The 12,011-nt window shown below is 50.5% G+C and overlaps 1 protein-coding gene across 3 annotated transcripts; it reads right to left on the bottom strand.

The window, feature by feature from the left end:
• Positions 1 to 1,573: 1,573 nt before the first annotated feature.
• EIF3K (eukaryotic translation initiation factor 3 subunit K) lies at positions 1,574 to 11,752 on the bottom strand. 3 transcript variants are annotated; one of them, XM_008139636.3, is made up of 8 exons: positions 11,601 to 11,751; positions 10,708 to 10,806; positions 8,341 to 8,461; positions 6,304 to 6,378; positions 3,975 to 4,041; positions 3,778 to 3,855; positions 2,574 to 2,699; positions 1,574 to 1,638 (listed from the first exon to the last, which is right to left on the bottom strand). In XM_008139636.3, the coding sequence occupies exons 1-8, from the start codon at positions 11,657 to 11,659 to the stop codon at positions 1,607 to 1,609; spliced, it is 657 nt and encodes a 218-aa protein (XP_008137858.1). In that variant the 5' UTR covers positions 11,660 to 11,751; the 3' UTR covers positions 1,574 to 1,606. The 3 variants fall into 3 exon arrangements, with proteins under 3 accessions (XP_008137858.1, XP_054566661.1, XP_054566660.1); XM_054710685.1 differs by lacking the exon at positions 1,574 to 1,638 and adding an exon at positions 3,025 to 3,134 and having other exon boundaries at positions 2,596 to 2,699; positions 11,601 to 11,752; XM_054710686.1 differs by lacking the exon at positions 11,601 to 11,751 and having other exon boundaries at positions 10,662 to 10,725.
• Between the last annotated feature and the right edge of the window lie 259 nt (positions 11,753 to 12,011).

The following is a 12,011-nucleotide window of genomic DNA, read 5'->3' as shown; positions in this document are numbered from 1 at the left end:
CCAAGTGAGCAAGACAGGGTACACGTTTGTGATCTTACAGTGTGCCAAGATCTCTGAAATTTTCACATTAACTCACAACTGTGGAAGTGGGTACTTTCACCAGCTGTGAAACTGAAGCAGAGTTAACAAGCCCAAAGGCCACTTGGCTGGGATTGGAACTCAGGCTGTCAAAGGATGATGATCCTCCTGGAGCAAAAGCAGGACGAGATGTGGCTTCCAAATGACACGGGTTATTTCCCCTTCCTTGTTGTGGACATGGCCAGTTGTACAGGTCTTATCGTACTCAGGGCATGGCTGAGTAGGAGTTATGCCCCCCCTGAGGGGGTGCCCACACAGTCAAATGAGTGGGTAGCAGCATTAGCCTTCCCTCCTGCTACCCCTCACCCCCCTTACAGAGTTCTGAGCTATATAATCACCCTTTGTGCCCAGGGTTTGAACACACCCTAGTTCCTGGCTCCTGCTCAGGTCTGGAACCCAGGGCAAAGGGTGTCCCGCCCAGCCCTGGCTCCTCCCATCGCTGCCCAGAGGATGGGTGTGAGTGCAGGGGGATTGGGGGAGCTGGCAGCTCGGGCACTGCCACTCTCTGTAGGCAAAGTCCAGTCACGGGAGAATGAAGAGCTCCCCCAGGCAGCAGCAGGTCCACACTAAAGGTTGTGTGTCTATCACAGCATTTCATTTCCTCCCAGAGGAGTCACTATTGTTCTTATGCCCTTTACACACAAGCACAGAAGGGAAGAGACTTGTCTAAAGTTATTCTGCAAGATGCCTGGAGTACTTCATGTATAAAATGGGAAAAATAACCAACCCAACTAAGGACTGAGGGATGTGAACTAGACCTCCTAACTAGCATAGGCTGGGATTTGGGGACGGGGACGGAGTATGGCCTGGCTGAAAATCTGAATTACTTGTCAAGTCTCTCCAAACAGAGGAATGCTAAGGACTAGTTTGCAACCTCAGGGACAAACCCAAGTCTAAAATCAACAACTCCTGTTTTCTAAGCGCCAATAACAGCCTGGGACCTGGTCTGAGACCTTTATTGGCAAGAGCTCATGAAATCCTCATAACTCTGAGAAGAGTGCACCATTCTGAGAAAATGTGGAACAGGGGCGGAGTCACTAGATCAAGAATTCACATAGGGTAGAGCAGCCGGACTCCTCCCCCATCACCCTCTAGCCACAGCCCTGGGGTCACTAGTGCATGGTTTTGTGAGGCCCAGGGGCAAAGATGTGCCTGCCCTCCAGGACCCCAGGGGGCCCACACCCGCTCAGCTAGGTTTTCCGAGTACAAAAGAGCCCAGGCTAGAGCCAGCTGCAGGGCTGGGCTCCTGTCCTATTCACACTCTCCTTCCTGCTGACTCACTGTTATCTGCCCTCTCCTGGGGATCTGACAGATCAGAAAGGTGGGAGTGGAAGGTCAGTTGCAGGGGTGGGGCAGGCAAAGACGTGGAAGGGAAGAAAAAAGATGGAAGCCCTGCCACTGGGGGGCCCCAGCACAGGGCCAGCAGAGGCCTGCTCCAGGGCTCCCTCTGGTGGATGAGGGACAGAGTTGGAAGCCAGTAAGGAGACAACAAGGCTAAGGCAATAAATCTTTATTAAGCACCTGCAAGTTACTGGGAGGAGGCCATGATGCTGGACACACCTGTTGAGAAGAGAAGGTGAGACCAAGGGTCAATGTGGTGAAAATGGGAGACAAAGTTCCAGTCACTAACTATAGCACCCACAATTCTCCAAAGTCAACAGATCACTACTCCCTTCTGGGCCCGAGTCACTATCACAAAGGCAGTTTGGGGCAGGAGTTAAAAGTCTGGACTCTGGAGCAAGGAGGCCCAGGGTTCAAGTCTCAGCTCTGCCAGGTACCAGGTACATCAGTTTCCCCACCTGTAGGAAGCATCTATCCTAACTAGGGTAGGATTAAGGATGCATTAGAACAATGCCTGCTAGTGTTACTATTATCGTAGTAACGTGTACTATTTGCAAGACACTCTGTGCTGGACTTGCATCTCCTCACTGAACCATTTGCTCCAGTAAGTTCTTACACAGAACAGGTACCTCAGAGTGAGGGTCTACAGTACCCAAGTGCCCACGCAATCTGGTTCCTCAATAGGTACCAAGTTAACTGGTTTGCACTGAGAAGCCTTGTTGTACCAATAAGTCTCTAAAATCACTTGCCCAAAGTTACACAGCCACAAAGTGCAGAACCAAGATTCCCACCCACTAGCCTAACTCCAGAGCCTGTACTTTCTGGCATTCTGCTGCGTTTTAGCCGATGCCAGGGCTGAGGCCCCGGGAGCCCCAAGGACAAAGGAGAGACAATGGGACAGAGCCCCAGGAACCAGTAAGTGTGTGGGGACAACCCTCCAGGCCCCTGGAAGTCTTACTGAGTGCCGTGGGGCAGGACACAGGGCCGCAAAGTTCTAGGGAAGGACACCAGTACTCCCTGCTATTCCTTCCTGGGCGGCAGCCCTGGGACAGAAGAGGTCAGTGGAGTCTGGCAGATGCAAATTTCCTAGCCCGGGTCTCTGCGGAAGGGCACCGGCTGAGCCACACACCCTGAGGCCTCAGGGTACCACTCACTGTCAAAGTCGATCTTCTCCACAATGTTCTTGGGCTTAATGCTCTCTTCCTGGCTACAGATGAAGATCTGGCCCGCCTCATCAGCGCTCCAGCCGTACTTGCTCATCCACACCTTCAGCTGGCTGTCTGCAGGTGACACAGCAACACGGGGGTTTTGGTCACCCAATCCTGCAGTACCAGGGGTCCTGGGATCCAAAAGCCCAGGCACCCTCCTTGCCCAAATGCTTCAGAAGCCAATAGCATTTTCTACCCGGACAGCAGCAGCACCTCTGCACTTCCTTCTATAGTTCCTTCTCCAGACGGCTGCCAAGGGGAGCTTTTTACCTTTCTCATCCTTACATGTCACACGGACTTTTGTCTTATTTTCTATTTATCTCTTTTCTCTCCCAGTGCAAACCTTGGTTTCTAATAGCCACAGTGTATTTATGTAACTGCTTTTCCCCCGACCTACATGAAATGGTTTCAAAATCACGATGTCATCATTACCACGAACAATAAGCCTGTGGTTATCAGGTTTGAGAATTTCTTTGCCGTTCTTTTTCACCCTTGGAAAATATGTCACTAAGGATATAGGGCAAGAGGGTGTACTGTTACTTGAAATAAATGTGCAAACACACACACACACACCCTTTTTTTTCTTTTTAGAAGGATCTTTTAAGAACATAAATCTGATCATGTCCCTCCCTGCTCAGAACCCTCTGTGGCTCCATCTCACACAAAGTAAAGGTCAAAGTCTTTGAAGGCCCTGCTGTATCTAGAGATCTCCCTCCCACCACCACTTCTCTGCTATCGACTCCCTATACCCACCCACACCTACACTCACTCTGCTCCAGCCACCCAGGGAACATGACAGGGCCCCCTGCCTGAGGGTCCTCACATTTGCTCTGCCCTCAGGCTGCAATTGTTCAAATGCTGCCCCCGCCCTACTCTACAAGCTGTCTTGCATGAATTACTACTGGACAGAACAGTGTCTGGCACAGAGCAGCCATTCAATAATTAATACAGAATAAACAAATGAATGTGATATATCTTCCCTAAGGAAGGGAATGTCTTATACCAATTCCTTCCTTCCTTCCTGGGCTGGGCCCTCAATAACCACAGGGTGAGGAAGGGATGGATCCATCAGAGGAGCTGGCTGAGGCCCATTACCCGAGACTACCCTGAACTTCCTAGGCTGGCCCTAGGGACCCAGAGAGCATCTTACCGGTCAGGTCCCCGAGCATCTCGGCCAGCAGCCAGCGATCGATGTGCTGATAAGTGATACCCACGACATGGCAGATAACTGTGGAGGTCAGGGACAAAGATGGTAAAGAGCCACGCCCCCCTCCCAGGACCCTGCTGACAGTCCCTACCTGCCTCCCCCTCACCCCTGCCTGGGAGCTGTTTCAAAAAGGGACTTACATTTTCGGACAGAATCTTCAAAACCAGTTATACCTTCCAAAAGGTCCATGTTTTCATCCAGGGCTTGCTGTGAGAGGAATGACAATGTTGACAATTTTAATATTATCAAGAATGCTAATCTTAAAAATATTAACAATCGACCCCCATATGCCAGCCATTCTTCTGTGTGCAACCCTATTTTATTTTTATGCCCATTTTAGGGATAAAGAAACCAAGGCTCAGAACAGTTAAGTGATTTGCTCAAAATTAAACCTAGGGTTTAAATCTGGTAGGCAGAACCCAGTTCGGAGAGGGGACAGATACAGATTAGCTAAATGCACTCACTTTGCTCCTATTTCACTCAGAGAAAAAGCCTACCATGTCCTACAATGGCCCTCAAGGCCCCACAGGATCTATGCCCTCACTTCCTCCCACTTACCCCCTCACTCCAAATTTATTCATTTTTAGAGACTGGAAGGGAGAGGGAAAGAGAAACATCGATTTGTTGTTCTCTTATTTATGCACTCATTGGTTGACTTTTGTACGTGCTCTGACTGGGGATTGAACCCGAAACCTTGGCCAGGAAGCTCTAACAAACTGAGCTACCTGGCCAGGGCTGCACTGACTGTTCTTGTGTCTGGAACTCTCCTCCCCTCCCCTATGGTTTCTACTCGTGTCATCTTCTCAGCAAAGGCGCCTTCCGACATTAGTGAGGGAAATGCAGAAGCCACAAGGACAAGGAGTAGCCAGTGAGGTATGAGGAAAGTCAAGAGAGCAGTTGTCTTGGAAGCCAAGTGATTAAAGGATTTGACAGGACAGGTAAGATGGGGGACTGAGAACTGCCTACTGAATCTAGCAACCTTTGACCTCGACAAGTTTCATGGAGTGTGTTTGTGCTGGGGAGCAGGGTCAGAGGGTTGGTCACAAAAGCCTGGAGTGGGTTCAAGTGAGCAGAAAAGACTGACCACAGGCATTGTGTCCCAGGAGCAGGGTGACCAACCGTCCCCACCTGCCTGAAACTGAGGAGTTTTGAGATGTGACATTTGCAGTTTTAAAACCTGGAAAGACCTGGGCAAACTGGGCAGCCAGTCCCCTAGCCGAGTCTGGCTGTAAAGGGGCGCAGAGAAAGGGGGCAGGAGACAGAGCGCATGTGGAGGTCAGGGACAGCTCTCTCTTTAAAAGAACTTTTTTATTGATTTCACAGAAAAAGGGAGAAATAAAAACATCAATGATGAGAATCACTGACCGGCTGCCTCCTACATGCCCTCTACTGGGGATCGAGCCCACAACCCGGGTATGTGCCCTGACTGGGAATCGAACCAGTGACCTCCTGGTTCACAGGTCGATGCTCAACCGCTGAGCCACCACGGTGGGGGCAAGAGCTCTGTTATGCTAGAACTGCAGAGTAGGCATGTTCTATGGTGACACAAACCCAGGAAGGCCACGTTTGATGTTACAAGACAGTAGGGAGAATTGCTACTGTAACACCACTGAGTGGGTACAAGGGAAAGGGGACAGTGCACCAGATGGCCTGACATAATAAGAGGGACAAACGACCCTCAAAGCTGCAGATGCTCAGTCAGCTGCCATGATGTCAGGACCAGGGACATGTGTGAGTTCTGCTTTTGGCTGCTTCTATTTTCCCACAGAACAAGCAACCAGATCATAAGCTGAGGTGAGAAGAAAGGGTGGGGTGGGAGGGGAGGTCTGAAGAGCTGTCTAGGGCAAGAGCCTAGGCCAAGAAGGGTGGAGGACTGTGGATCTGGGTTGTCACGTGCTCTGGATGGCTTTTTCTAGAGCCTGTTATATCATCTCAGATACAGGTGTGTGGGTGGTGGGAAGGGGGAGGGGGGATCCCGGGGAGGAGGGACGCACGACTTTTGCTAAGAGGAAATAGAACAAAGGACTGGAGTGCTGGTCAGCCCAAGGATGTCAGTTGGAGACCTCACAGGGGGTGGGGGGTGGGGGAGCTGGAAAGCTAGGAGGAAGTGGTCAGAGAGTGGAAATGTTTAACATTAGTGGCCAGAGGAAGGAGAAATTATTGCTGAAGAAAACTCTAGGGCAGTGGGTCCCATTTAGGAAGCTGCAGAAGTGGAGGATCAGGTTCCAGTTAGAACAAGAAAGGGGGCAGTTCAGGTGATGGAGGCCTTTTACTGGAAGGATGCCTGAGCCCTGTGGGCACAGGGGGCAACCTGGGAGTCCTGGCTCTGTGTGAGGATCACGATTCTGTGAGATCCTGCTTGCAAAGCCCTGTTCACAGGAAGCCAATAATGGGCATGGTCATTACTTTTATCAGTCCGCTCTGTGTGGCCCAGTCACCCATCCTGCCCTTGGATCCAAGGGAAGTTACCCAGAAGGCCTGGAAGTGGCAGGTCTCTAGCAGGTCTCCAAGGTACAAAATCTGTCGGATGGGCCGTTCTTCTTGCTGGAGAAAAACGTTAAGGGAAAATGGTCCTAGAGCCTGAGGAGCATACTGTGAAGTCCTAAGCCAGCCCTCCCTACCCACCTCTTCTGGTCACTGCAGCACGGGTCGTAATGGCAGAAGGTGAGACAACCGAATTATCCAATGATGGGGACAATGACATCAATCACTGACTGTCCGCAGAGACTGAGCCAACTCCCACAGAACACAAGACACACTGATATGAAAAAAAAAAAGATGCAGAACAATGTGCAGAACAGCTTACGATTTGGGTGGGGGACATACCCTTTTCTATATAATAAAAAGCTAATATGCAAATCAAGGGAATGGCAGAACTGGTCACTGACACACACTGACCACCAGGGGGCAGACACTCAACACAGGAGCTGCCCCCTGGTGTTCAGTGCGCTGTCCTCCCACTGGAGGGGGGTTTGGGGGGTGCTCAGCCAGAAGTCGGGCTCTTGGCTGGCAAGGGGGAGCCTCTCTCGCCTCCACGACAGTGCTAAGGATGTCAGACTGCGAGAGGGTGCAGGCCAGGCTGAGGGACCCCCCCAACCCCCTCAGGTGCACGATTTATATATAGTGTGAATATAAACATACACAGTTGTACTTATGTAGCTACAGGATATCTGTGGAAAGGTCCCTAAGAACAGCAAACAATTGTTGCCTCCTATGAGGGGACTGGGGGAGCTGTGGGACAGGGGAGAGAAGCCATTTTTCCCCTATATAAAATTTTTTTTGTACTTTTAACAGTGTACTGTATGCCTATTTTTTTCAAAACCACCAGAACAGCCGAAACCGGTTTGGCTCAGTGGATAGAGCATCGGCCTGCGGACTCAAGGGTCCCAGGTTCCATTCCGGTCAAGGGCATGTACCTTGGTTGCGGGCACATCCCCAGTACGGGGGTGTGCAAGAGGCAGCTGATCGATGTTTCTCTCTCATCGATGTTTCTAACTCTCTATCCCTCTCTTCCTCTCTGTAAAAATCAATAAAATATATTTAAAAAAACAACAAAAAACCCCCACCAGAACAGAACCCTGGAGAAGGTGGACAATCTCTCAGAAGGGAGGCACTCTCATGGACACACCTGGCAGAACAGGTTCAATGAGGAAGCAGCCATTTCTCAGCTCAGCCAGTAATAGGCAAGTAGTTGTGACAACCCTGGGATGGTGGTCACTATGAGCATAGGGCCCAGCATGGTTGGGGGACTCTGCCAAGTTTCTCAAGTAATTAAAGTTAGAGGCTTTCCTAGTTAAGTGTTAGATCAGCTACAGAAACGCAAGGGGAGGTGGGGGGATCCAATTCATTGATTTTTCACTCAACAGTTTTTCATTGAAGGCCAGCACAGTGCTAAGTAGGCAATGAGGATACATAAAATGAAGTTTAGCTGACAATCCAGCTCTTCATGCCTTCTGCCTGGTGTCTAGCCCCCGCCCCTCCTGCCTCTGGCCTGGTGGTCTTGACTCAACTAGAATCCTCATGAGAGTCTCTCTAAAGCATAAATCTACCCCCATCACTCTACAGCTCCCTGGTGCCCTCCCAAATTCCACTTTGAAAGCTATGGCATGGCTATGCTGAACTTCCATAGCCTTTAAAAGACAGCACTGAGCTCTTTTCCTCCAGGCCTCCCTACATACTGTTCCCTCTGCCTGGATCACCTTCCCTACCACTTCACCTAACTCCTCACCTTTCAGATGGTCTCTCCTCCAGGAGGCTCTAACATCCAGGCAAGGTCAGGTGCCTCCTCTGGCCCCTCTAACCCTGAGCCCTGAATACACGAGGCTGTCACTAACATGGGACAGGCCTGCCTTAACCACCACAGGGCCCCAGCCCTGCCCAGCACTGGGCCAAGCCCAGAGCAGGCACTCAAGTGTGACTAAACGCACAGACCACTTCCCAGTGAAATGACCTTTCTTGCCCCTGCCTCCTCCCACACACACGTGGGCCCAAGAACTGGAAGGATACATGGGCCTGGTCGATCATGCACTTGCAAAGGGTGAAGTCAGTGTGGGGCAGGTTGGTGAGGGCCTTTAGCAGGATCTGAGCGGTGACCGTGGTCTGAAAGAAGGCTGGGTTGAACTGGTACCTGAGAAGGGAAACAAGAGACACAGCAACAGGTGGCATCTCCAGGTCCCAGAAGCCTCACCAGGCGTGAGGCAGGGTACACACTGCTTTGGCCCAGAGCCTGGGAACTATACATGCCTGGGCTCCAATCCCAACCACAGATTCTCTGGCTACATGACCTCCCTGACCCTACTTTCCTGCTCTGTCAACAAGGACAGTTAATTTTCACAACCACAATAAGACAAGATACTGTTAACTGATCCACAAATACCAGTAAATGAGTAGAGAGAAGTCTCAAATAGTGGTTTAGGGCTCTGGAACCAGAATGCCTGGGTTTAAACTTCCCTGCTGAGTGGCCATGGACTTCTTATTTTAAATTCTGTGTATCAGTTTCCTCCCTTGCAAAATGGGGCAATTACAACCATATCTACCTCACAAGGACAATATAGCATCTAAGTGAGTTCATACATGCAAAGCTTATAGCACAGCAACTACCACATGGTGAACACTCCCTAAGTAGCGATCACCAATAACAACCCAAACAACCCCATAAATACATCTATTGTACAGATGTTAAAATTGAAGCTATGCAATCATAAAAATTACACAGCTGTGTGCCAATAAAGTACTGAGGGAGAGGAACCCAAACGTCTGTTCACAGGAAAACGGATAAAAACTGCAGCCACAGAAAATGGTTGGACCTCATTAATCCAGTGCTCAGTGGAAGCAGCCAGATGCAGAACTTGTTCTGTAGGACTCTACTTGCATCAAGTTCAAAACAGGCAATCCTGAGCTAACGTGATCAGGATGCATGCATGTGTGGTAAACTCACATTAAGTCAGGCCATTTGAACCTAAGAGTGGTTACCAGGGTGGGCGGTAGGTGTGACTGACATAAAACATGTGGGGCAAAGGACCTGAGTTGCTAGCAACACTCAGTTTTGCAATATGGATGGTGATCATATGGGTGAATTTATAATTACTTCTTAAACAATATGCAATCCCTCGGTATCCACCAGGTCTTGGTTCCAGGACCCCCTGTGCATAACAAAATCCACAGACCCAAGTTCCTTACATAAAACAATGTAGTATTTACATATAACCGATGCACGTCCTCTCATACATATTTTTACTTTTTGGTTAATCCTCACCCGAGGATATCTTTCCACTGATTTTTAGAGAGAGTAGAAGGGAGGGTGAGAGACAGAGAAACATGGATGTGAGAGAGACACATTGATTGGTTACCTCCTACCTGCACAGCAACCAGGGCAGGGGATCGAGCCTGCATCGAGGTACGTGTCCTTGACTGCAACTGAACCCGAGACCCTTGAGTCCACGGGCCAGCACTCTATCCACTGAGCCAAACTGGCTAGAGCTCCTCTCATACATTTTAAACCATCTCTTGATTACTTATAATACCCAATACAATTACATACCATGTAAATAGTTGTTATACTGTATTGTTTAGGGCAGTGGTCGGCAAACTCATTAGTCAACAGAGTCAAATATCAACAGTACAACGATTGAAATTCTTTTGAGAGCCAAAGTTTTTAAACTTAAAACTTCTTCTAATGCCACTTCTTCAAAATACTCGCCCAGGCCGTGGTATTTTGTGGAAGAGCCACACTCAAGGGGCCAAAGAGCTGCATGTGGCTCGCGAGCCGCAGTTTGCCGACCATGGGTTTAGGGAATAACAAGAAAAACGTTTGTACATGTTTAATCCAGATATAACCATAGTAGGTCTAACTACACAGTACATCAGCAACATCACATTTTTAGGGGAATGTTTTCAACCTTTCCACTGATGTGGATCCTGTGGATATGGAGAGCCAACTATATTTGTTTTATGTACTAGCCTGTATGTGTGTTTTGTAATTAACTTTTAAAAAACATCCATCCTGCCCTAACTGGTTTGGCTCAGTGGATAGAGCATCGGCCTGCGGACTGAAGAGTCCCAGGTTCGATTCTGGTCAAGGGCATGTACCTTGGTTGCGGGTACATCCCCAGTGGGGGGTGTGCAGGAGGCAGCTGATTGATGTTTCTAACTCTCTATCCCTCTCCCTTCCTCTCTGTAAAAATCAATAAAAATATATTAAAAAAACAACAACAATACATCCATCCTCCTGCTCTAACTTCCTTGGATTCCTAGTTTTGCACACCAAAAGATGCTTCATGCTGTAGGCTACCCCCTACTCCTGTACCACCCAGTGTTGGAAGTGCTACCTTGCTGGCCACTGGCATGGGATTGGGGTTGGAGGCAGACACTCACAGCTTCAGGACAGCCAGGTTGGCTTCCAGATCATAGGCATTCTCCTTGGCCTGTGTCTCCACATAGCGCTCCAGGGTGGCCAGATTCTCAGGATTGTATCTAGAGAAGAATCAAGATGGATGAGCAGAGACAAGACAGGAGCTGAGGCCAGTTACTTTTTTTGAGGATGGGGGGGGGGGTGGGTGGGCACAGTAACCTGCTCCTTCCTCCTTTTCTTCCCTTATCTTACCCATATCTCAGACCTGAGCCTAAGCTCTAAATCCCATCGGAGCCAGGGGTCTGATGCCTAGGATGCTTCCCCAACCTCTCAGACAATCAGTCATTGCAACCTGTATACCTGGGCTCCCGGACATCTTTGACACGCCCCCCCCCCTTCCTCCCCTCTCCAGACCTCACCCCTGTTCCATCCCCATCCTCTCCGCTCTAGCTTCTCCCATTCCAGTTCTGACCAATCTGCTTGTGCTTCCCCCATCGCAGCTCTGACTGCTCTCAGCTATCACTATCTATTGACGGTTTTGTCGTGACTCTGAACTGGGGACTCCATGAAAGCATGGCCAGCGGCTGGCTTGGTCACTTCTGGTCCCCAACGTTGCCCGGCGCTGACAGTGAACATGTGTTGAATGAATGATATGAGAAAAGAAGGTCGAGGTGAAGAGCACTGTCACAGTGGAGAGGAAAACTGAGGGGCTGAGAGGCCTTAAGACAATTAAAGTGGGGAGACAAGGCAAGGTTATCTCCCGCCTCTAGACGGCTTGCAATGCTGTTTTCCTTAAACATCTCCCCCAGAAGACTGGAAAATCCCACCCCAGGACCCTGACCACCCCCTTGCGGTCTCCAGAAAGGCTCTCCTCCACCCCGCGGACCAGTAGCCCTCCCTCCGACCAGGCTCAGACCTGTCGATACCCTTGAGCAACTTGCCCACGTTCGCCCTCATCTGCTCGAACATGGCCATGCCTGCGGTCGCGTCCCACCCAGGGGGATGGAGCCGCAGTACCGGCCGGCGCGGCGTCCTAGAAGACCGGAAGAGGAAGAGATGGCGGAAGCGGAAATACGTCGCTGTTTTCGCTCCAGCCCCCGAGGCGCTGCAGGGGGAAGGTTCTCGCGGTGGCTGCCACGCTTTCCGGCTGCCACGTGATTTCTCCCCAGGGGGCGCCGTTGGCGCGTGCGCACACCCTCCACCCGGACTGGACCAACTGCGAGAGGAACAGCTTCGTGGCGCCCAATGCGCGGGCGCCGTCTCGGGGCGCCGGGCGGGGCTAAGCTGTGCGCGGGCGTCGAGCCCCAGTCCTCGGGCCGCGCGCGCG

The sequence above is a fragment of the Eptesicus fuscus genome, chromosome 21 (genome assembly GCF_027574615.1).
Source record: "Eptesicus fuscus isolate TK198812 chromosome 21, DD_ASM_mEF_20220401, whole genome shotgun sequence".
In the NCBI taxonomy this organism is placed as follows: domain Eukaryota; kingdom Metazoa; phylum Chordata; class Mammalia; order Chiroptera; family Vespertilionidae; genus Eptesicus; species Eptesicus fuscus.
This window is presented reverse-complemented; position numbering and strand designations above follow the sequence as displayed.